Source organism: Salmo salar, chromosome ssa05 (genome assembly GCF_905237065.1).
Source record: "Salmo salar chromosome ssa05, Ssal_v3.1, whole genome shotgun sequence".
In the NCBI taxonomy this organism is placed as follows: domain Eukaryota; kingdom Metazoa; phylum Chordata; class Actinopteri; order Salmoniformes; family Salmonidae; genus Salmo; species Salmo salar.
This window is the reverse complement of record NC_059446.1, coordinates 41,302,042-41,328,735: the sequence shown is the minus strand read 5'-3', so window position 1 is coordinate 41,328,735 and position 26,694 is coordinate 41,302,042. Positions and strand designations below refer to the sequence as shown.

General features: G+C 42.6%; 1 protein-coding gene across 1 annotated transcript in view; it reads right to left on the bottom strand.

Annotated features, from left to right (window-relative positions):
- The window catches only part of LOC106604925 (receptor expression-enhancing protein 2), a 46,312-nt gene extending 20,605 nt beyond the window's left edge, over positions 1-25,707 (bottom strand). Inside the window, exons 1-6 of the mRNA XM_014200065.2 lie at positions 25,477-25,707; positions 8,880-8,952; positions 2,953-3,029; positions 2,528-2,648; positions 2,170-2,283; positions 1,757-1,943 (exon numbers count right to left, since the gene is read on the bottom strand). Coding sequence (XP_014055540.2) covers positions 1,757-1,943; positions 2,170-2,283; positions 2,528-2,648; positions 2,953-3,029; positions 8,880-8,952; positions 25,477-25,508 — 604 coding nt within the window. The 5' untranslated portion in view covers positions 25,509-25,707. The remainder of the gene's footprint in view (positions 1-1,756; positions 1,944-2,169; positions 2,284-2,527; positions 2,649-2,952; positions 3,030-8,879; positions 8,953-25,476) is intronic.
- Between the last annotated feature and the right edge of the window lie 987 nt (positions 25,708-26,694).

Below are 26,694 nucleotides of genomic sequence, written 5' to 3'. Positions count from 1 at the left end.
TGGAATATTTTGACATTTGTCACGAAATGCGCTCGTGCGTCACCCTTCGGCTTGTGACCTGAACGCACGAACAAAACGGAGCTATTTGAATATAACTATGGATTATTTCGAACCAAAACAACATTTTGTTGAAGTAGAAGTCCTGGGAGTGCATTCTGACGAAGAACAGCAAAGGTAATCCAATGTTTCTTATAGTAAATCTGAGTTTGGTGAGGGCCAAACTTGGTGGGTGTCAAATTAGCTAGCCGTGATGGCCAGGCTATCTACTCAGAATATTGCAAAATGTGCTTTCGCCAAAAAGCCATTTTAAAATCTGACACCGCGATTGCATAAAGGAGTTCTGTATCTATAATTCTTAAAATAATTGTTATGCATTTTGTGAATGTTAATCGTGAGTAATTAAGTAAATTCACCGGAAGTTTGCGGTGTGTATGCTAGTTGCTAGTTCTGAACATCACATGCTAATGTAAAAAGCTGGTTTTTGATATAAATATAAACTTGATTGAACAAAACATGCATGTATTGTATAACAATCTCCTAGGAGTGTCATCTGATGAAGATCAAAGGTTAGTGCTGCATTTAGCTGTGTTTTTGGTTTTTGTGACATATGCTTGCTTGAAAAATGGCTGTGTGGTTATTTCTGGCTATGTACTCTCCTAACATAATCTAATGTTTTGCTTTCGCTGTAAAGCCTTTTTGAAATCGGACAATGTGGTTAGATTAACGAGAGTCTTCTCTTTCAAATGGTGTAAAATAGTCCTATGTTTGAGAACTTTGAATTATGACATTTTGTGGTTTTAAAATTTGGCGCTCTGTGTCACTGGCTGTTGAATAGTGCGGGACGATTTCGTCCCACCTACCCTAGAGAGGTTATTAAATCCAAGGGTTCACATACTTTTTCCAACCTGCACTGTGAATGTTTACAGTGTGTTCAATAAAGACATGAAAAATTATAATTGTGTTTTATTAGTCTGCTTAAACTGTGTTTGTCTATTGTTTTGACATTTTATGACCAATTTCTTCAGAAATCCAGGTAATTCTAAAAGGTTCACACACGTTCTTCCCACTGTATTCCATTCAATGTCACGTCGACATTGCTCGTCGTAATATTTCCATTATTTTACTTTTAGATGTGTGTATTGTTAGATGCTACTGTACTGTTGGAGCTAGGAACACAAGCATTGCATCTGCTATATACGTGACCAATAAAATTTGATTCGATTTTTGTTGTTACCGTTTCCTGTTCTGTCTCTTTGCTACACCAATTCTCCTCTTTCCTGGCTTTCATGCCATACTGCTCATGAACTAAATGTATTCCCTTTCTCCATCCTCGCTCTCCTTTTCTCCCTGTATTCACAAACTGCCAGCCCCACAGAGACAGAGCTGTGCTGTCAGACACAAAGACCCCCCCCCCCCACTGACATCACATGCCCTCTCTCCCCCCATCTCGAGCGTTTCCTTCCTGGCATCCTGCAATTTTTTATTTATTTTTAAATCACATGACTTCACCACCTCCCTCCCTGTACCGATAAGAGCTGTTCGACAACGGGCACAGAGTACAGACAGACAAGTCAGCGTACTGTAATACTATGACTAAAATGGCTATCATTTCTCGACAGCCTTTTTGACCACTGATCTGACAGGGGTGAGCAGTTCCAAATACCCCAATATTCACAGTAATCTGTACGCATGCACTTTATACTCTGCCGTATGGAAGCAGTCATGGTGCAAGCCAGCGTGTGTGTGTGTTACCCACTCTGGCGTGTGGCTTTGGCGCGGGGCAGTGTGTTAGATAGCGTGCTACTTCCAGTAACCATGTCGTCCATGGCGTCTCTCCTCATGCGCGGGTCAGAGGAACGCAGGCCCATCTCCTCCCCATCGTTGATCAGAGTCAGGTCCTGCATGCTGAAACTACGCAGCTTCTCCGACAGCACGCCCTGGCCCTGCACAGCACACACACAGAGCTCAAACACTGCAGGCTCCAGATGCCCTACAGCATTCCAGTGCTAAGGCACATGAAGTGAGCATACAGTAAGAGCACACACACAAACGCCTTGGGGGTGACAAACACACAGGATGGCACATAGGACGAAACTTACACCCTCGCACACAGAAACACCCTGTGCACACAGACACACACCCCTGGTCGGGGACTGGCGCCTTGCTTACCTTGCTAGCTGCAGTGACGGCAGCGGTAGCAGCCAAGTTCAGCCCCCTCTTTCCAAACCTCATCATAGTCTCATAACTACGGTCTTTGGCCTGGGTTATGTACTCGTCTATTTCCTACAGGACAGAAGAAATGAGGGAAAAATAATTTAAATATTATAATTATTTTTTTTAAATGGAAAGAGCAGGAGAGAAACAGACAGAGCAAAAGCGGGTGACAGTCACGCAAAACAAAGAAAGATGAGTCAGCGCATCGAACCAGTAGAGAATTGACAGGAAGACAGAGCTGGAGCTTATTGTGACCTCTAACCCTCTCCTTGTCAGCCAGGGTTAGAGGTCATGGTTAAGAGTTCCACATTACCTTCTCCTTGTTGGACAAGGTGGGGTGGACGAACTTGCGGTAGAGCACGCTGGAGCCCTTAGTGTACGGAGACAGGAGCCAGATCACAAAGGCTATCTTCAGCTCAAAGTAGAAAGGAAACCTGCATGGACAACCACACCAACAGGAGACAGTTAATAGGCAGGAAAGGAGAATGATCTAGGCCTCTTTCAGGGACCAAAGGGTGTACCAAGCACTTGCTCTGATATCTTGGTACTTTTCAGAATAGCCTACCTACACCATGACAAATGTAGACAAACAAATCAAAGTTGATTTAAATATAGCAATCCTAGTGAGCACATCTTTTCAACCATGAATACGTATTGTTAAAGTATTTTGATCCTAGGGATAGTCCTAAGGACTGGTGTTGTATAGTGGCTGTAGTGCAGTGGTCAGAGATGACTCACCAGGACATGAACAAGTCAGTGAGGGTCTCCACTGTGGTGAATAACGCAAACACTATCCAGTACATCATCCATTTCACCTGGACACAAACGATGGAGAGAGCGTCACAAATATAGCACATGAAAGCATAGCCTACAGTAAGCTGCCGTAAAAATGTGACAAGACGTACAGCATTCACCGTCTTCCGCACACACAAGCATACACGTTACAGCCCTTAAAGGCTGAATCAGTATGCATGGTTCATCACTGCCAAAGGATGGGCAAGGAATAAAATCCAGTCAGTGTGTAGAGTACCATCAATTATTGCAATATAAAATAGCAAGATATGGATGAATCCTAAAAGACAGACAGAGTGCAAACATGTTAATACAGTGCCCTTCAAAATGTATTCAGACCCCTTCCTTTTTCCACATTTTGATTCATTACAGCATTATTCTAAAACTGATTAAATTAATGTTTTTCCCCCTCAATCTACACACAATACTCCATAATGACAAAGTGAAAACAGGTTTAGAAATGGTTTGCAAATGTATTAAAAATAAAAAGATACATTATTTACATAAGTATTCAGACCCTTTGCTATGAGACTCAATTGAGCTCAGGCGCATCCTGTTTACATTGATCATCCTAGAGGACATTTCTACTTGATTGCAGTCCATTAGTGGTAAATTCAATTGATAGGACATGATTTGGAAAAGCACAAACACCTGTCTATATAAGGTCCCACAGATGACAGTGCATGTCAGAGCAAAAACCAAGCCATGAGGTCAAAGTAATTGTCCATAGAGATCCGAGACAGGATTGTGTCGAGGCACAGATCTGGGTAAAGGTACCAAAACATTTCTGCAGCATTGAAGGTCCCCAAGAACACAGTGGCCTCCATCATTCTTAAATGGGAGAAGTTTGGAACCCCCAAGACTTTTCCTAGAGCTGGCAGCCCGGCCAAAATGAGCAATCGGAGGAGAAGGGCCTTGGTCAGCGAGGTGACCAAGAACCCGATGGTCACTCTGACAGAGCTCCTCTGTGGGGATGGGAGAACCTTCCAGAAGGACAACCATCTCTGCAGCACTCTACCAATCAGGCCTTTATGGTAGAGTGGCCAGACGGAAGCCACTCTTCAGTAAAAAGGCACATGACAGCCAGGTTGGAGTTTGCCAAAAGGCACCTAAAGGACTCTCAGAACATGAGAAACAAGACTCTGGTCTGAAGAAACCATGATTGAACTCTTTGGCCTGAATGCCAAGAGACACCAATGACGGACTGGCCATCTGGAACACCGAGAGTTTTCCTGGTGAGCCGCTTAACAATTTGGTGGCCGATGCAACGCAAAATATAAATAACCCCAGCCCCCGCTTAAATAAAAACAACCAAGTGCTGTGTGTCTGACTGGCCCAGGCGAGTGGGCTGCCGGGCCACTGCGGTTGGGTATTACATCTGTCAGCCTCTTTCCCCCAGCCAATTACTTTTGATCCAGTCCATTCTAACTTTACCTGGGCCCCGCCCCTTTCCACATCTCTGTTAAGTGGTGACATTTGGATAAATAGTGGAGTGGAGCAAGATGGACGAAGAAAAAAAAAAACACGTAAAAAGGTGGTGCTGAAAAGCAAAGAGGTTTAAGTCCCTTGGGGCTGATGCAGCCAAATGTTTTAAAATAACAAATGATTCATTTGGCCCTGTTACCAGTCAATCATCTCAGCCTAGTGAGCCTGAAGGCACTGGCGGGAGAGAGAGCAGCCCATTGAGTACAGCGATACCAGTTCAACTGTTAGTCAAGGTTTTGCAGCTGAAGTGGTAAGACAATAGGGATAAGATAAGCAATGTTTGGGTTTGGCCTTTTGGTGAAACAAGCGCTTGTCAATGTCACTTTTCGCGAACCGACCAATCACAGCCTGGATGGGGCGGGACATTAAAGGTTGACGTGCTACAGCAAACTTTCGAAATGTTGAACTCATTGTTATGCATGAATTGTTATGATTATTGACAAGTTAGTACTTAGCATTAACAACCAATGTAGACCATTTTTCTTGCACAAGGATTTAATGGCGGAACAAAACCTACAAAAACTATAAATGTTGGTTGTGTATTGCTTCAACTGCGGTATTGTCCAATTGGAATTAATGTTATACTTGCGGTATTTAGTATACTATTATTATATTAACATTACTTTTTATTTAATGTTATAATAATTACTCATCCAGGTTGAGGATACTGCATCTGCAGTGGACAGATGTAGATTGAGCCAGAGCCAGGATGCCACTGTTACCCCAATTTTGGATTATTTTAGAGGCTGAAGTCAAAGGACCTAGATATCTTTTTTTTTTTTAGTTTCCACCCCCAACAAAAGTGGGAAAAGTGTGTTGCCAGAAGGTGCTCTTTTGTAAAGATGGGACCAACAGGAAGTGGCTGTCGTACAGCGAAGAGAACCATGCTTTATTCAGCTTCATTTGTATGGCATTTACAAAGCCCACAGACAACAGCCCTTTCATGAATGGAATGGCAGACAGGAAGCATATCCATCACAGAGTGGAAGAGCATTATGCATAGAGATTATGCTGATGCCTACTTTCTAAGGTAACATTGAGAGCCTGTTCATCGGCAGTCAGATGTCTGCTCATAGAGAGCAAGTCGCAGTAGAAGGCAAGTGCTAGAGCGCATTATAGATGTTGTTAAAGTCATAGGGAAGAGGGGTCTGAGCTACAGAGGCATGCAATCTGAAGCAGTTTATATGCTAGATGACAGCAGCATTGAACATGGCAACTTTTTAGAGATGATCATTCTGCTGAGTATGACCTGTGTATTTTATTTAACCAGGTAGGCCAGTTGAGAAAACATTCTCATTTGCAACTGCGACCTGGCCAAGATAAAAGCATAGCAGTGAGACAAAAACAATAGAGTTACACATGGGAGAAACAAACGTAGTCAACAACACAATAGAAAAAGCTATGTACAGTGTGTGCAAATGTAGTAAGATTAGGGAGGTACGGCAATAAATAGGCCAGAGTGGCGAAATAATTACAATTTAGCATTAACACTGGAGTGATAGATGCGCAGATGATAATGTGCAAGTAGATATACTGGGGTGCAAAGGAGAAGAAAAAAAACAATATGAGGATGAGGTAGTTGGGTGTGCTATTTACAGATGGGCTGTGTACAGGTACAGTGATCGGTAAGCTGCTCTGACAGCTGATGCGTAAAGTTAGAGAAGGAGATATGAGTCTCCAGCTTCAGTGATTTTTGCAATTCGTTCCAGTCGTATGGCAGCAGAGAACTGGAAGGAAAGGCGGCCAAAGGGAGGTGTTGACTTTGGGGGATGACCAGTGAAATATACCTGCTGGAGCGCGTTTTGCTATGGTGGTCAGTGAGCTGAGATAAGGCGGGGCTTTACCTAGCAAAGACATGACTGTATGAAAGAGCATCTCACTGCCTGCATAGAGAAAAGCAAAAAAACTGAGCCTGGGTCAAGAGGGGGCAGAGGTTCTCTAATCACTCTTATCAAAAGACTACCATCAATAACGCCATTACCACCATCCGACGCAGGCCACCACAAGTGAAATCCAGGAAGCTCGTATGTTTTCAGTCCAGATAGACACTACAAACACAAGATCAATGCTCTGTCATAGTCAAATGTGTGACGAACGTCATGAGAGGCTTGTGGCTGTGGTGAAATGCGAGGCATCCACTGGACAATACTTTGTCCAGGTACTGAGTGAAGTACTGGAAACCATGAAGCTTGACATCAGCAAGCGGATTGGCAATTCCGCTGATGAAGCCTCCAGTATGCAAGGCCATTAGAAAGGCTTCTCTGCCCTGCTCTCTGCAAAGTCCACCAATCAAGTCCATGGGTTGTGCTATGCACACATCTTGAACCTTGTTTTGGCAGACAGAGTGTGTCTTGGCAAGTGGGTCACTTTCTCTCAAAAACAACATAGCTGTGTTCTTCAGTGAATCCTACTAGAGGATGAACATTTTAGAGAAGGAGAGCAAGGACCCAAGACAGACCTCTTGCTCCAATTGGAGAGACACGCTGGTGGGCTAAAGACAGTGCCTTAAAGGTCTTCGGAGCTTTTGGAAATCCAGATGAGGGTCTGTATGTTGATGTCCTAACTCTTTCAACCACACAAGATCAGAAAAACAACACTACTGCACGGGTCAAGGCACAAGGATACATTGAGGGGTTGCTGAAGTATGAAACAATACTTACAACTCAGATATTCATCAGAATATTTCAGGTCACCTCACCAGTCAAAATATTTTCAAAACATGTGGAATGGACATTGTCTGTGCATCGTATGGTTGTGTCTACAGAGGAGCAGCTGAAAGGAATGGCAAGAGATTGAAAAAGTCAAGGCAGCTACAGACACATTTGTTCAGTGGGCCAACAGGAAGTTGCAGGAACGGGATGAGGAAACAGAGCTGGAGACCACTCGGCCAACGAAAAGGGCTCGAAAGAAGAAAACCATGCCTGGGGAGATGGCACAAGATGAGACTTACTGGGGTAGAGTGTGCATACAGGAGTGGTGTCCATAATCAAATTCTGGATACAGTTATAGATAGAATCCATCGGCGATTTCTGAGTAATGGCACTTTGTATGCCGACATGGCTCTTCTGGACCCAAAAAAACTTGTCAGCTAACATCCAGTGCCAGTGGCTTTCCACAGACAGCCCTTCAAGAACTAAGCAAATACTTTATCCCTATTTATTCTTTGCTCAGTAATCTTGTTTACATAAAGTGTGGCGTGGGTTGTGGTGTATCGCTGGGGGGGATTTTTGGTGGGCCGGTCTGAGTCATAAAGTCCAGGTATATTTTTCGTTCTCAGTTTGTCCCTGCCTGCACCATCCCTACGGTGGTGGCAGTATCATGCTGCGGGGATGATTTAAAAATGGCAGGGACTGGGAGGATTGAGGGAAAGATGAACGGAGCAAAGTACAGAGAGAGATCCTTGATGAAAACCAGCTCCAGGGCACTCAGGACCTCAGACTGGGGGGGTTCACCTTCCAACAGCACAACGACCCTAATGCAGAGTGCCTTCGGGACAAGTCTCTGAATGTCCTTGAGCGGCACAGCCAGAGCCCGGACTTGAATCCGATCTAACATCTCTGGAGAGACCTGAAAATAGCTGTGAAACGAAGCTCCCCATCCAACCTGACAGAACTTGAGGATCTGCAGAGAAGAATGGGAGAAACTCCCCAAATGCAGGTGTGCTAAGCTTGTAGCATCATACCCGAGAAGACTTGAGGCTTTAAATCGCTGCTTCAGAGTAAAGGATCTGAACACTTGAGGATAATAAAAAAATATATAATTAAATCACATTTACATTCGCAAAAATGTCTAAAAACAAACAAAATATAGAAAAAGTCAAGGTGTCTGAATACTTTCCGAATGCGCTGTGTCTATCGACATATAAACAATTCAAAGTACTAAACCCAGCTAGGGAATGCAGTGAATAGCCTGAGAGGTTGAGTCACATTTGGGGGGAGAAATAAAAACAACAAGGCTAAAAATGGCATCCTCCTCTGTATCTCTCCCTCCCACTATCAGTCTGCATGTGCCCCCGCTCAGATATTGAGAGTGGGGTTTCTATAGCAACCAGAGGGAGGAGACTAAGGAGAGAGCTTGGCAGAGAACCCCTCTTCCTTCTCTTTCTCATCCCTCTGCTCGCTGACAGGGATGAGGTAAGCTGGGAGGTTCCCCTTTTAAACGGATACAGTTGAACTGCTCTCGCATACTCAGAGACAATGGAAACTTGCAGCATCCCATTGGAGAGAGTAAAATTCCACACCCCATTTTAAAAAAAACAGTCATCACTTTTCCCAATAAGAATATGAGCTGGCTACAAAAGAGACTTTAAAATGTTTATCCTACACTAATACTGGAATAATAATAAAAATAAAAAATAAAAAAAAATGTAATTTAAGTACAGTACTCACATATTCCTTTACATTCTTCGTCTTGACAGCCTTGTATGAGGAGTAGGCCGGGTAGAGGGTCCCGAAGGCCAGGCTGAAGGACGAGGAGGCATGGGTCAGAGGTTAAGGTACAGTAAACAACATCACCCGGGCAACATGACCTCAGGATACCAACACTGAACAACATTTTCCTTCTGTTTCAATATTTATCCAGTCAAATGTTGCTTAACACATGACTCGAATCTAAAACCCATGATCTCAGTGTCAACATAAATAGGTTGCTTTCAAAGAAAGCAGGCCATATTCTGGACAGGCTCTAAAAAGGTGCACTCATAAAAATAAAAACACTGTTAGCCTACTTAGGGTACCAGCTGTATTGCAATAATACATGGTGACATTTAGACAAATAAAAGGGCAGTGGTTTGTTGGAGCAAATTCTCCAGGAAACAGAAGATTGGAAAACCATGGAGAGCGTTTCTGCTACTGTACTGATAGAGGGACAAAACACAAAAAGGGCTAATGACAGGTCACCCACCGTATGTGAACCTGCCTGCAACACACACACACACACAAAAGGAAAAATAAATCCAGTCACACACAGTCCTCTGTCCTGTCGGCCCGGCAATTACTGCTGATGTGACAGGAACTGAATGCTGAGCGAGGGGAGATCTAGGAGGACCACGCCTTACTGTCTGCTACACACACACAGCCATCAGAGGCTGTCTGCTACCAGTGTATGTATGTATGTTACGTGCATTTCTACCACTGTAGGTTAAATTGTGATTAGGTGTACCACCTTTCAGTCTGAGTGATAGATGGTGTATTCCAGGCTCTCTGGAAATCTTCCTGCTATGGGATTTTCTTGTTCCATTTGTGTTTGTCGTGTACACTGGGTCCATGCGTCTGTCTAGGTCTGTGTGTGTGTGTGTGTGTGTGGATTTGCCCAGTCATACATGGTGGGCCAGGGCTGCACTGTGTTGTTAGCTTTACATTACAGTAAGAGGAGACATCGGGCAGGCCGGAAGACACCCATGTGTCACAAGTTTGGACAGCACAGTAGAGAACACTAATGTACATATCTACTTTACTGTACTCTGGTCTACTGTACTGGCTACAATGGGAAATTATAGTCAAATTACAGTTAGGTCACCTGCTACTGTCCTCCCTTACATTGGGGGTAGCATAGACTGATAAGTTAGTTGTGCCCAAGGTGTAGGGCTATATTTTTGTTATAATGAAGACAAATGCATTGCGAACCTCAAAATGTCATCTCTTATATCAATAGTTGTGGATTTCTCTACAGTACAGATCAGAGACCCATGATGTAATTCCAGGCAGCACTTCATTTTAAGGGGTCCTTATTACAGTGTAATAATTACATATGTTATTACATTAACAAGTATTGTAATACAGTTACATGGTAATAAGATGTAACTGGTGGTAATTGCAGTCTAAGTACAGAGGTGTAACAAACGAATGCTTTTTAGAAATGTTAACATTTCCGATAGCATCTCGACACACCATATTTCATCCTGCACAAACTGTTTTGATAAACCCACTATAATAAACCCACTATTATTAAGAATTTCAATAAGCATTTTTCTACGGCTGGTCATGCTTTCCACCTGGCTACCCCTACTGCAGTCAACAGCACTGCACCCCCCACAGCAACTCGCCCAAGCCTTGCCCATTTCTCCTTCTCCCAAATCCAGTCAGCTGATGTTCTGAAAGAGCTGCAAAATCTGGACCCCTACAAATCAGCCGGGCTAGACAATCTGGACCCTCTCTTTCTAAAATTATCTGCCGAAATTATTGCAACCCCCATTACTAGCCTGTTCAACCTCTCGTGTTGTCTGAGATTCCCATAGATTGTAAAGCAGCTGCTGTCATCCCCCTCTTCAAAAGGAGGGGACACTCTTGACCCAAATTGCTATAGACCTATTTCCATCCTACCCTGCCTTTCAAAGGTCTTCGAAAGCCAAGTCAACAAACAGATTACCGACCACCATCTCCATTATGCAGTCTGGTTTCAGAGCTGGTCATGGGTGCACCTCAGCCACACTCAAGGTCCTAAACGATATCGTAACCGCCATCGATAAGAAACAATACTGTGCTGCCGTTTTCATTGACCTGGCCAAAGCTTTCGACTCTGTCAAGCACCACATCCTCATCGGCAGACTCAATAGCCTTGGTTTCTCAAATGATTCCTCACCTGGTTCACCAACTACTTCTCTGATAGAGTTCAGTGTGTCAAATCGGAGGGCCTGTTGTCCGAACCTCTGGCAGTCTATGGGGGTGCCACAGGGTTCAATTCTTGGGCCAACTCTTTCTCTGTATACATCAACGATGTCGCTCTTGCTGCTGCCGAGTCTCTGATCCATCTCTACGCAGACGTCACCATTCTGTATACTTCTGGCCCTTCTTTGGACACTGTTAACAACCCTCCAGACGAGCTTCAATGCTATACAACTCTCCTTCTGTGGCCTCCAACTGCTCCTAAATACAAGTAAAACTAAATGCATGCTCTTCAACCGATCGCTGCCTGCACCTGCCCGCCTGTCCTGCATCACTACTCTGGACGGTTCTGACTTAGAATATGTGGACAACTACAAATACCTAGGGGTCTGGTTAGACTGTAAACTCTCCTTCCAGACTCACATCAAACATCTCCAATCCAAAGTTAAATCAAGAATTGGCTTCCTATTTCACAACAAAGCATCCTTCACTCATGCTGCCAAATATACCATCGTAAAACTGACCATCCTACCGATCCTCGACTTCGGCGATGTCATTTACAAAATAGCCTCCAATACCCTACTCAACAAACTGGATACAGTCTATCACAGTGCCATCCGTTTTGTCACCAAAGCCCCATATACTACCCACCACTGCGACCTGTACGCTCTTGTTGGCTGGCCTTCGCTTTATAATCGTCGCCAAACCCACTGGCTCCAGGTCATCTACAAGACCCTGCTAAGTAAAGTCCCCCCTTATCTCCGCTCACCATAGCAGCACCGACCTGTAGCACGCGCTCCAGCAGGTATATCTCTGGTCACTAGAGGTCGACCGATTAATCGGAATGGCCAATTAATTAGGATCGATTTCAAGTTTTCATAAGAATCTGTATTTTTGCCCACCGATTTGCAGATTTTTTTTTTTTTTACACCTTTATTTAACTAGGCAAGTCAGATTAAGAACACATTCTTATTTACAATGACGGCCTAGAAACGGGGGTTAACTGCCTTGTTCAGGGGGGATTAGTTTTTGCAACCTTCAGTTACCAGTCCAACGCTCTAACCACCTGCCTTACATTGCACTCCACAAGGATTAACAGGCTGACTACCTGTAACGCGAGGGCAGAAAAAAGAAGCAAAGGTAAGTTGCTAGCTAGCATTAGACTTATAAAAAACTATCACATCTAGACGTTCCGCTAGCGGAACACCTGCTCCAATATCCAATGATGGGCGTGGCGCGAAATACAAATTCCTCTAAAATCCAAAAACTTCAATTTTTCAAACATATGACTATTTTACAGCATTTTAAAGACAAGACTCTCGTTAATCTAACCACACTGTCCGATTTCAAAAAGGCTTTACAACGAAAGCAAAACATTAGATTATGTCAGCAGAGTACCCAGCCACGAATAATCAGACACCCATTTTTCAAGCTAGCATATAATGTCACAAAAAACAAAACCACAGCTAAATGCAGCACTAACCTTTGATGATCTTCATCAGATGACAACCCTAGGACATTATGCTATACAATGCATGCATGTTTTGTTCAATCAAGTTCATATTTATATCAAAAACCAGCTTTTTTACATTAGCATGTGACGTTCAGAAGTAGCATACCCCCCCGCAAACATCCGGTGAATTTACTAAATTACTCACGATAAACGTTCACAAAAAACCTAAATTATTTTAAGAATTATAGATACAGAACTCCTTTGTGCAATCGAGGTGTCCGATTTTAAAATAGCTTTTCGGTGAAAGCACATTTTGCAATATTCTCAGTAGATAGCCCAGCCATCACGGCTAGCCATTTAGACACCGACCAAGTTTAGCCCTGATCAAACTCCGATTTACTATTAGAAAAGTTTGATTACCTTTGGTGTTCTTCGTCAGAATGCACTCCCAGGACTGCTACTTCAATAACAAATGTTGGTTTGGTCCAAAATAATCCATCGTTATATCCAAATTGCGGCGTTTTGTTCGTGCGTTCAAGACACTATCCGAAATGGTAAATCAGGGTCGCGAGCATTTCGCAATTCGTGACATAAGATTTCTAAATATTCCATTACCGTACTTCGAAGCATGTCAACCGCTGTTTAAAACCCATTTTTATGCCATTTTTCTCGTAAAAAAGCGATAATATTCCGACCGTTTAGCTAAACAGAGGAAAGAAAACAACGCTTTCGGTCGACGCGGGCACGAGCCTGAGTCTCACAGTACTGTAACCAGCCACTACCCAAACGCGCTACTTTGTTTAAGCCAGAGCCTGCAAAGCCACGATTCAGCATTTTGCCGCCTTCTGAGAGTCCATGTGAGCCGTAGAAAGTGTCACGTAAGAGCAGAGATCCCCTGTAATAGATAGAGATAATCAACAAGGCCAAGAAATGGTCAGACAGGGTACTTCCTGTACAGAATCTTCTCAGGTTTTGGCCTGCCAAATGAGTTCTGTTATACTCACAGACACCATTCAAACAGTTTTAGAAACTTCGGAGTGTTTTCTATCCAAAGCTAATAATTATATGCATATTCTAGTTTCTGGGCAGGAGTACTAATCAGATTAAATCGGGTATGTTTTTTTATCCGTCCGTGAAAATACTGCCCCCTAGCCATAACAGGTTAACCTGTTGGGGATAGGGGGCAGTATTTGCACAGCCGGATAAAAAACGTACCCGATTTAATCTGATTCGTACTCCTGCCCAGAAACTAGAATTTGCATATAATTGTTTGATTTGGATAGAAAACACCCTAAAGTTTCTAAAACTGTTTGAATGGCGTCTGTGAGTATAACAGAACTCATTTGGCAGGCCAAAACCTGAGAAGATTCCAAACAGGAAGCGCTCTCTGACCATTTCTTGGCCTTCTTGATCATCTCTAACGCTCCCATAGGCTCTCAGAAGGCGCCAGAACGATGAATGGTGGCTTTGCAGGCCCTGGCTGAAAAACAGTAGCGCATTTTGTAAGTGGTTTATCTGAGGACAATGAGACTGGAGGCGCGTGCACGAGCCGACACCATGTTTACTTTCTCTCTCTGAACGAAAACAACGACTCCCGGTCGGAATATTCTCTTTTTTACGAGAAAAATAGCATAAAAATTGATTTTAAACAGCGTTTGACATGCTTCGAAGTACGGTAATGGAATATTTTGATTTTTTTTGTCACGAAACGCGTCGGGCGCGTCACCCTTCGGATAGTGTCTTGAACTCACGAACAAAACGCAGCTATTTGGATATAACTATGGATTATTTGGAACCAAACAAAGATTTGTTATTGAAGTAGAAGTCCTGGGAGTGCATTCTGACGAAGAATTGCAAAGGTAATCAAACTTTTCTAATAGTAAATTGGAGTTTGGTGAGTACCACACTTGGTGGGTGTCAAAATAGCTAGCCTGTGATGGCCGGGCTATTTACTCAAAATATTGCAAAATGTGCTTTCACCGAAAAGCTATTTTAAAATCGGACATAGCGAGTGCATAAAGGAGTTCTGTATCTATAACTCTTAAAATAATTATGTTTTTTGTGAACGTTTATCGTGAGTAATTTAGTAAATTCACCGGAAGTTTGCGGGGGGTATGCTAGTTCTGAACGTCACATGCTAATGTAAAAAGCTGGTTTTTGATATATGAACTTGATTGAACAAAACATGCATGTATTCTATAACAATGTCCTAGGATTGTCATCTGATGAAGATCAAAGGTTAGTGCTGCATTTAGCTGTGGTTTATGTGACATTTTATGCTAGCTTGAAAAATGGGTGTCTGATAATTTCTGGCTGGGTACTCTGCTGACATAATCTAATGTTTTGCTTTCGTTGTAAAGCCTTTTTGAAATCGGACAGTGTGGTTAGATTAACGAGAGTCTTGTCTTTAAAATGGTGTAAAATAGTCATATGTTTGAAAAATTGAAGTAATAGCATTTCTAAGGTATTTGAATATCGCGCCACGGGATTACACTGGCTGTTGAGTAGGTGGGACGCAAGCGTCCCACTGGCCCAGAGAGGTTAACTACACATGGTTGATGATATTACTAGTTTATCTAACGTGTCCTGCGTTGCATATGATCGATGCGGTGCCTGTTAATTTTCATTGAATCACAGCCTACTTCGACAAACGGGTGTTGATTTAACAAGCGCATTTGCGAAAAAAGTACTGTCGTTGCACCAATGTACCTAACCACAAACATCAATGCCTAACAGGAATATTTAGACTTAGTCACCCGTTAGATAAAATACGGAACGGTTCCGTATGTCACTGAAAGAAAAAAACTTTTGTTTTCGAGATGATAGTTTCCAGATTCGACCATATTAATGACCCAAGGCTCGTATTTCTGTGTGTTTATTATATTATAGTTAGGCAGCAGCAGGCTCGTAAGCATTCATTCAAACAGCCCTTCGCTGTGCTTCAAGCATTGCGCCGTTTATGACTTCAACCTGGGTGGGTATAATTTGTGGAACGTTCCCACAGGAATCTATTCCAAAAACTTTGTAAATAACAAGGTTTCCAAAAAACAAACGCATACAAAGTTGTATAGCGGCAGAATAAGATAGGGAGTGGTCTATTTCATTGAGTTTTTCACTCATCACGTTTATTCCGAAAAATGTCTGTCCTCACATGTCTGTTTGCCTATGGACAAACATTAAGAATAAGCTACGTGGTGAGTTGATGCATATTCGGCAGCTAGTTAGCTAGGTTTGTATGCGTTGTTGGTTCACAACCTTTTACTTTTGGAACAGATTCCTGTTGGAACGTTCCACAAATTATACCCACCCCTTCAAGCCTGTCAACTCCCAAGATTAGGCTGGTGTAACCGATGTGAAATGGCTAGCTAGTTAGCCGGGTGCACGCTAATAGCGTTTCAAACGTCACTCGCTCTGAGACTTGGAGTAGTTTTTTCCCCTTCCTCTGCATGGGTAACGCTGCTTCGAGGGTGGCTGTTGTCGATGTGTTCCTGGTTTGAGCGAGGAGAGGGACGGAAGCTATACTGTTACACTGGCAATACTAAAGTGCCTATAAGAACATCCAATAGTCAAAGGTATATGAAATACAAATCGTATAGAGAGAAATAGTCCTATAATAACTACAACGTAAAACTTCTTACCTGGGAATATGAAGACTCATGTTAAAAGGAACCACTAGCTTTCATATGTTCCCATGTTCTGAGCAAGGCACTTAAACATTAGCTTTCTTACATGGCACATATTGCACTTTTACTTTCTTCAACACTTTGTTTTGCATTATTTAAACCAAATTGAACATGTTTCATTATTTATTTGAGGCTAAATTGATTTTATTGATGTATTATATTAAGTTAAAATAAGTGTTAATTCAGTATTGTTGTAATTGTCATTATAAAAAAAAATACTAAAAAAAAATATCGGCCGATTAACCGGTATCGGCTTGTTTGGTCCTCCAATAATCGATATCGGCGTTGAAAAATCATGATCGGTCGACCTCTACTGGTCACCCCCAAAGCCAATTCCTCCTTTGGCCGTCTCTCCTTCCAGTTCTCTGCTGCCAATGACTGGAACGAACTACAAAAATCTCTGAAACTGGAAACACTTATCTCCCTCACTAGCTTTAAGCACCAGCTGTCAGAGCAGCTCACTGCACCTGTACATAGCCCATCTATAATTTAGCCCATACAACTACCTCTTCCCCTACTGTATTTATTTAGCTCCTTTGCACCCCATTATTTCTACTTTGCACTTTCTTCCACTACAACTCTACCATTCCAGTGTTTTACTTGCTATATTGTATTTACTTTGCCACCATGGCCTTTTTTGCACCTTTACCTCCCTTATCTCACCTCATTTGCTCACATTGTATAAAGACTTTTATACAAGACTTTTTTCTACTGTATGTTTGTTTTACTCCATGTGTAACTGTGTTGCATGTGTCGAACTGCTTTGCTTCATCTTGGCCAGGTTGCAATTGTAAATGAGAACTTGTTCTCAACTTACCTACCTGGTTAAATAAAAGGTGAAATAAAAATATGAGTTGGATATTTGTTTTCATAGCCAGCTAACAAGTTGCTTGTTTGTCCTGTTTCTACCGATGCAATTCATTTGGAAACTCTTCCAGCTTCGTAACTAATCAGCTAACATTGGCAAACTCTGTAGTTAGTGAGTGAGAAATGAGAGGCGTGTAACTATCACAATTTATTATGGAAACACCTTATTATGAAGAGTGTATGTGTATAGTTGAGAAATAGAGGAAGGAAGAGAGACTATGTTCCAGATTACAACTGTATCCTATTCGTTGCTCTCTCTCTGTTACTCTGTTTCTCTAGGTCAGTGAAAAAAGTGATGTGGAGGGTCAAGGCTCAGCAGCAAAAGGCAGGGAGGAATAGAAGTTAGAGATGATTGGAGGGATAGAGATGTGGAGCGAAAGGAGGGAGAGTGACAGAGGAGAAAGCAGAGGGAGAGGGCACCAGTGAGGGGAGCCTACTTTTCCATGGCGTGTGTCTGCCCCAAGTCTCACCATTCACCATTGTACCACACAGCCTGGGGCTAAAGTGACAGTGGTAGGAGTTTTATTTTTAAACGGTAGGAATTTCTGTTCCAGAGCTTGTAATGGATTACAACAAGAAAATGGGCGGGGTTGACCATCTTGACCAACTGAGGAGCTATTACAATGTTGGGGACACAGGCAGAAAATGGTGGAAGTATGCGTTTTGGGGGGGGATGCTCAACATAGCCCTCAATTGCATAAATTGTGTGGGGGACACGGCAAAGGACTCTTTCTAGAAATATCTTCCCTGAAGGCATTCAAAATGCAGCTTGTGCTTTGTGATATGGCTACAGTGGCAAGGAAGAGGGGAGACAAATGTGGCACCAGGGCGTGTGGACCGAGTTGTAACTCATTTGAAAGCAGGTGAAGTTTGAAGGGCACAAAATAAGGTGTGTGGCGTGTATCCGGAGTGGACATAAAGTAGGGGATGTGTAGAAATGTCCTTTGGGTGCTCTGTGTGTTCTGTGCCACTTTGCAGGATGGGGCCGTGCTTCCAGAAATTCCATGACATGTAGACTAAATGCAAACACTAAAGTGATAGTGTGAAATATGAATTTGTTGTATCTAATACTTGTTGCATTCACTGAATAGTTGTCAAAGTAGGCTACTATTTCAACATTGTGTCAGGCCTGGTCTGTACTAAATCTTGAGTAACTGTGTAGGTAACTTTTTTTTTTTTTAATAGCTTTTTCCCCATTTCCCGACTACAAAGACAGTTCAAAATGTATAAAGTCTCGGGACTTACTGTCTATATACCAATTTTCACAACGATAAACATATTTAGTTTAGACGATCGGGTTTTAACATGCCTAGAATGAGTTTGTTGTAGGAGAAATCAACCTTGGGCGCCGTCTTTCGGCGCTCTGAAAGCTCGGAGCGGACATCCATTACATTTCTGAGATAGTCTCTCTTTGCAAGCTGGCGAAGGGATATAGTGTTTCGTCAAAGTGCTACGTATCGGGAAAAGGGTCTAACATTGCCATGTTGCTCCATGACGTTGTTTGCTATGGGGAAAGCTCAGAGAACCGTTTGTAAACAATGGATATTTCACTCACCCTTTATGGAATTAGTTGTCTTTTTATAATGGAAGATTATATTACTGCATAAGATATCCCATGAGAATTTATACAACATGCCTGAAGAATTTTTTTTTGCTTGCTAACATATCTGCTTGTTTTCAGATGAGACCACTAGTGCTGCCTCCTCAACCACCCCAGCTAGGCCCAAGACACTGGTTACACCTCCTATCCCAACCTTTAAAAATAGTTATATTTTCTAACCATTTAACTTGATGGTAAATGCTTAACCTCTATGGGCTAGGTGGGACGCTTGCGTCCCACCTACTCAACAGCCAGTGTAATCCCGTGGCACGATATTCAAATACCTTAGAAATGCTATTACTTCAATTTCTCAAACATATGACTATTTCACACCATTTTAAAAGACAAGACTCTCCTTTATCTAACCACACTGTCCGATTTCAAAAAGGCTTTACAACGAAAGCAAAACATTAGATTATGTCAGCAGAGTACCCAGCCAGAAATAATCAGACACCCATTTTTCAAGCTAGCATATGTCACATAAACCCAAACCACAGCTAAATGCAGCACTAACCTTTGATGATCTTCATCAGATGACAATCCTAGGACATTATGTTATACAATACATGCATGTTTTGTTCAATCAAGTTCATATTTATATCAAAAACCAGCTTTTTACATTAGCATGTGACGTTCAGAACTAGCATACTTCCGGTGAATTTACTAAATTACTCACGATAAACGTTCACAAAAAACATAACAATTATTTTAAGAATTATAGATACAGAACTCCTTTATGCACTCGCTATGTCCGATTTTAAAATAGCTTTTCGGTGAAAGCACATTTTGCAATATTCTGTGTAGATAGCCCGGCCATCACAGTCTAGCTATTTTGACACCCACCAAGTGTGGTACTCACCAAACTCCGATTTACTATTAGAAAAGTTTGATTACCTTTGCTGTTCTTCGTCAGAATGCACTCCCAGGACTTCTACTTCAATAACAAATGTTGGTTTGGTTCCAAATAATCCATTGTTATATCCAAATAGCGGCGTTTTGTTCGTGCGTTCAAGACACTATCCGAAGGGTAAAGAAGGGTGACGCGTTTCATGACAAAAAAATTCAAAATATTCCATTACCGTACTTCGAAGCATGTCAACCGCTGTTTAAAATCAATTTATGCTAGTTTTCTTTCTAATATTCCGACCAGGAGTGGTGGTTTTCGTTCAAAGAGAGAGAAAGTAATCATGGTGTCGGCTCGTGCACGCGCCTGAGTCTCACAGTACTGTGACGAGCCACTATCCAAACGCGCTACTTTTTTTTTTTTTTTTTTTTTTTAGCCAGAGCCTGCAAAGCCACGATTCAGCTTTTTGCCGCCTTCTGAGAGCCCATGGGAGCCGTAGGAAGTGTCACGTAACAGCAGAGATCCCCTGTATTGGATAGAGATAATCAAGAAGGCCAAGAAATTGTCAGACAGGGCACTTCCTGCATGGAATCTTCTCAGGTTTTGGCCTGCCAAATTAGTTCTGTTATACTAACAGACACCATTCTAACAGTTTTAGAAACTTGAGCGTTTTCTATCCAAAGCTAATAATTATATGCATATTCTAGTTTCTGGGCAGGAGTAATAAGATTAAAATCGGGTACGTTTTTTATCCGGCCGTGAAAATACTGCCCCCTAGCCATAACAGGTTAACTGTGCTAGATACATCATGGTTATATAAATTCTCCCAAAAAATACATCAAAACCAAAAAAGTAGTAAACCAGAGTGTGTGGCCGGTGCAAGGGGGAGGTGCCTCCCACCCAGGAGACGCGTCTTCAGGGCATAAAATTTACTTTTTGAATGACCTCTGCCAATAGAAGAATAATTTTCATCCGTTCTAATTATTAGCTTTAGTCGAACAGGGCGAAAATGGTCTTCTCCATGCTGCAAACCATTCTCCAGCCTTGCGAAGCACATCTCCTGACCTCTCCTGTCTCAGCCTCCAGTATTTATGCTGCAGTAGTTTATGTGTCAGGGGGCTAGGGTCAGTCTGTTACATCTGGAGTATTTCTCGTCTTATCCGGTGTGAAATTAAATATGCTCTCTAATTCTCTCTCGGAGGACCTGATCCCTAGGACCATGCCTCAGGACTACCTGGCATGATGACTCCTTGCTGTCCCCAGTCCACCTGGCCGTGCTGCTGCTGCAGTTTCAACTGTTCTGCCTGCGGCTATGGAACCCTGACCTGTTCACCGGACGTGCTACCTGTCCCAGACCTGCTGTTTTCAACTCTAGAGACAGCAGGAGCGGTAGATATACTCTCAAAGATCGGCTATGAAAAAGCCAACTGACACTTACTCTTGTGTTACTGACTTGTTGCACCCTCGACAACTACTATGATTATTATTATTTGACCATGCTGGTCATTTATGAGCATTTGAACATCTTGGCCATGTGCTGTTATAATCTCCACCCGGCACAGCCAGAAGAGGACTGGCCACCCCTCATAGCCTGGTTCCTCTCTAGGTTTTTGCTTTTCTAGGGAGTTTTTTCTAGCTACCGTGCTTCTACATCTGCATTGATTGCTGTTTGGGGTTTTAGGCTGGGTTTCTGTACAGCACTTGATATCAGCTGATGTAAGAAGGGCTATATAAATAAATTTGAAGTACGGAAAATGCATGCTAGACATCTGACGAAAACAACATATGGTAAAACGCATGTGCAGCTGGTAGACATATGGCATTAATTGCTCTACACACTAAAAGGTAATAGTTGCCTTAGATATTGGTTATGTAATACAATGCAAAAATCAGACAGACTACATCAATAGCCCTATTCGCATGGGACTAGTATTACTACAGATAGTTGGTTATGTATTTATTAACCCAGAATATCCGTTATTCCAGAGGACGATTCGGAGGAGATTTCTCTCAAAACTGCCCCTTGTAAATCTGATTCTTTCAATAAAATGACAGAAGACTGGAGGTTTTTATTCTAGGTGTGAAGATACTTTTGTATGCATTTAATATTACACACCAAGGTATGTGGACACCCCTTCAAATTAGTGGATTTGGCTATTTCAGCCACACCCATTGCTGCCAGGTGTATAAAATTGAGCAGACAGCCATGCAGTCTCCATAGACAAACATTGGTAGTAGAACGGCCTTACTGAAGAGCTCAGTGACTTTCAACGTGGCACCGTCATAGGAATCCACCTTTCCAACAAGTCAGTTACCCTGGTCAACTGAGTGCTGTTGCTGGGAAGTGGAAACGTTTAGGACCAACAACGTCTCAGCCGCGAAGTGGTAGACCACACAAGCTCACAGAACGGTTCCGCCGAGTGCTGAAGCGTGTAAAAGTCGTCTGTCCTCGGTTGCAACACTCACTACCGAGGTCCAAACTGCCTCTGGAAGCAACGTCAGCACAATAACTGTTCGTCGGAAGCTTCATGAAATGGGTTTCCATGGCCGAGCAGCCGCACAAAAGCATAAACTCACCATACGCAATGCCAAATGTCAGCTGGAGTGGCGTAAAGCTGAATCATGCTTCACCATTTTTATTTATTTCACCTTTATTTAACCAGGTAGGCTAGTTGAGAACAAGTTCTCATTTGCAACTGCGACCTAGCCAAGATAAAGCATAGCAATTCGACACAGAGTTACACATGGAATAAACAAAACATAGTCAATAATATAGTAGAACAAAAGAAAACAAAGTCTATATACAGTGAGTGCAAATGAGGTAAGTTAAGGCAATGACTAGGCCATGGTGGCAAAGTAATTACAATATAGCAATTAAACTATGGAATGGTAGATGTGCAGAAGATGAATGTGCAAGTAGAGATACTGGGGTGCAAAGGAGCAAGATAAATAAATACAGTATGGGGATGAGGTAGGTAGATGGGCTGTTTACAGATGGGCTATGTACAGGTGCAGTGATCTGCTCTGACAGCTGGTGCTTAAAGCCAGTGAGGGAGATATGAGTCTCCAGCATCAGAGGTTTTTTCAGTTCGTTCCAGTCATTGGCAGCAGAGAACTGGAAGGAAAGAGACCAAAGGAGGAATTGGCTTTGGGGGTGACCAGTGAGATACCTGCTGGAGCACGTGCTACAGTGGGTGCTGCTATGGTGACCAGTGAGCTGAGATAAGGCGGGGCTTTACCTAGCAGAGACTTGTAGATGACCTGAAGCCAGTGGGTTTGGCAACGAGTATGAAGCGAGGGCCAACCAACGAGAGCGTACAGGTCGCAATGGTGGATAGTGTATGGGGCTTTGGTGACAAAATAGATGGCACTGTGATAGACTACATCCAATTTATTGAGTAGAGTGTAGGAGGCCATTTTATAGATGACATCATCGAAGTCGAGGATCGGTAGGATGGTCAGTTTTACGAGGGTATGTTTGGCAGCATGCGTGAAGGATGCTTTGTTGCGATATAGGAAGCCGATTCTAGATTTAATTTTGGATTGGAGATGCTTAATGCGAGTCTGGAAGGATGACTAGGTTTGGCGGATGCCAAGAAAATGCTACCTGCCCCAATGCATAATGCCAACTGTAAAGTTGGTTGGAGGAGTAACGTCTGGGACTGTTTTTCGTGGTTCGCCTCCCTCTTCGTCTCACCAAACCATAATTGGTCTCACCCCTTATGAAACAGCACCACTGCCACAGTGACAGATCCATGATAACACATTACACCCGATGCACGTGCGTTTTGTTTTGCCTGATGTTAGGCTGGACAATAGAACGAGTCAAATTCACCCATGGCTGAAAAACGGCGTTAGAACGTTGGCTAAACTTGGAACACTAGCGCGAACGCATAGCAAATGAATGGAATCGAACGTTCGAACGTCTACAATCTGTTCATCGGAGGAAAGTGAAAAATACCTCGTGTAGAAAGTAAACATCCGCACCTCAATGGTGCCAAGTGTGCTTAAATCTGCTTAACGAGGAAGTCGGGGACAACGAGATACACATAGCGAGATATTTGGCGAAATATACCAGCATGCTTCTCCATAGGAAAACAATGGGGGGAGCTCAGCGTTCCAAGAGCAAAAGGTATTTCGGGGCTAGCGTATGATGACAACGAGATACACTACCCAACCTTACATAATTAGAAAGAGGAGATTCTCACAATTAAAATGGTGTCCAATGTTTCTATTATCTAAATATACACATTGCGAGATATTTGGCAAAATAGACATACCTATATTTCACTATAGTATTGTAATGAAACAGCAAGGAGCAGGTTTCGAACCCTCGACCTTCAAAGCCCGAAGTCCGGCGCGCTATCGACTGTGCCGCAAAAGCATGCTCGAGCGGCAGAGTCGATTTCGGCGCTTATAAACCCAGGGTCGTTACAGTATACAATGGGACGACCTCAGAGTAACGAGTAATTTTTTGTTGTTTGCATTTTAACTATAAACAACGTGAGCAGGTCTCCATTGCCAACTACTGCAGTACAACAAAATGGGATTAGAAAGTTCGGAAGGCGAGTTACTGCCACAGGGCTCAATAGAACTAATAGGAGCTAGCAGGGTGAAACATTCCCTTAAATTAAGGCCTGTTGTTTCGTAATTACTTAAACTACGGCAGGCACCTGGGGTATATGGTAATATTATGAAGCTGGGCTCCACCGCGGATGCAATTAACAACACCGCACGAGTTGAAAATATTGAACGCATGTTGTACACAACGCACCACAGCCTAGTGTTGTGGACTGCTCCATTGACAATGAATGACTTCCGCCGGAATGCAAACCGTAAAGCATCTGGTGGACATGAAGCGTTAAAGCTTCAATGTGTAACTTTTTGAGCGACGGACCAAAATCACAGAAATTAATTCTAGATCTGTCGTTCTCATCGAAAGCAAGTCTACGAAGCGGTGGATTTAAACTACGTACATTATTTCTATGCTTCCTGTTAAGTTTCGGTTTTGTATACCAGCTTCAAAACCCTTAAAATACAATATTGTTGGCAATTGAAAAGATATTTAACAGCGGTTTACATGGTACATGGATTCGCTACACAATGCTTGTTGTCAAAAACTGAAATTAGGCCAACTACTCGAATTTTAGCAACCAGGAAATTACGAGCCATTTCTGCATATTGCACATTTAAGACAACTCATGAATGACAGATCAATCATGTAAAATATTGACTTGATCTTGGTTGAGGTAACATTGGGATAGTGCAGGCCTGGCTCCTACGATCATCAAAACATATGACCGCAACTGCACTGCTAGCATGACACACGACAGCCAGACAAATCATTAATGATGTTAAATTATTTGTCTGTCAGCGTCATGCTAGCAGTGCAGTTGCTGCCATGATTTGATGATCATAGCAGCCGGGCCTGCATTATTCAAGATTATGCACGATTAGCGATATCCAAGACTGAAGCATTTTTGCATTACTGATTTAGTTACACAACCGATATATGAATTCGTAAATTAACTTCAGTAGGTGGCATTAGCAAGCTTGTTAGCCATTTAATGTATTCCACCTTCACTTCAGTTGGCTAGCAGCCTTGTCATTTCAACTAACCACATTAGCTAGTTAACGTTACCTTGCCAATTTTGCACTGGCTAACGGTGTTGCTGTTTGCCTATGATACACCAGTGGTCAAAATGCACATTTAGGCACCATGGGCTATATATAAACCAACGACAATTTAATTGCTAGAAAATTAGCTCGCTCGCTAGCAATCTGGCTATCAAGATAACTGTTCGCGTGCGCTCTGGGCACAAGCCATGGCAGCGAACAGATGACAGCGCGAGTTAGCGTATGTAGCTATAGAACGCGATGTGGGCTAACAAGAGATGATAGCTACAACAAACAGACGCTGCAGAATGCATACTCACACTACCAGCCTGGAGATAATCCACGACACCATCTTAATTGGTTGATTGTAGTGAGTTTTTCCTTATTCTCGGAAATCTAACTAGCTGGCTAACCCCCCCATTCCTCCGTCCACGACCGTGTGGTTGTGATGCAAGTGCTGTTGCCTGCTCCTGCTCTTGAATGCTCTATTTTACTGGCAGGTAGGCTACTGTGGACTCAATCTGCAGCATTCAAAACGCTGGAACTCCTCTCTCTCTTAAAGGGGCAGGTCCACACTGTTTTGTCTTGCCTGTAGAGAAGGCAAAAACAACTGGTTACTGCCACAATGAAATAGGTCCTATGAAGGCTGCCACTGACCCAATTAGCTGAATTATGTAGGCCTAGTTAGACAATACCAAAAAGCTCTGTACAGTGAAACGTCAGATGCACTGATGTCCCAGCCAGTGCTTGCTACTATGTCTAGGCCAGAGCTCTCAAACCCTGTTCCTGTAGAGCTACGGTCCTATATGTTTTCTCTCCATCCTAATATAGCACATCTGATTCTAATAATTAGCTGGTTGATAAACTGAATTAGGTTAGTTATGACTGGGGTTGGCGCAAAAACCGACATGGGTGGGTAGCTCTCCAGGAACAGGGTTGGCAAGCCCTGCTGTAGGCGCTAGGCAGCTGCCACAACAAGTCTGTTTTCATTCATTCCCTCATAAAAATATGGCAGGGTATTGTGTGCAATAATCTTTGCATAAGATAGTTCTATGGCATTATGTAATTGATTATCTGTTAATATTCTATGTAATACAACAGCTGTTTGGGATTTGGTAATTGAATTAGGACCACATTAACCTATAACTAGCATGTGTATTTATTTATTTAATTTCACATTTATTTAACCAGGTAGGCAAGTTGAGAACAAGTTGTCATTTACAATTGCGACCTGGCCAAGATAAAGCAAAGCAGTTTGACACATACAACCACAGAGTTACACATGGAGTAAAACAAACATACAGTCAATAATACAGTAGAAAAATAAGTCTATATACAATGTGAGCAAATGAGGTGAGATAAGGGAGGTAAAGGCAAAAAAAGGCCATGATGGCAAAGTAAATACAATATAGCAAGTAAACACTGGAATGGTAGATTTGCAGTGGAAGAAAGTGCAAAGTAGAAATATAAATAATGGGGTACAAAGGAGCAAAATAAATAAATACAGTAGGGGAAGAGGTAGTTGTTTGGGCTAAATT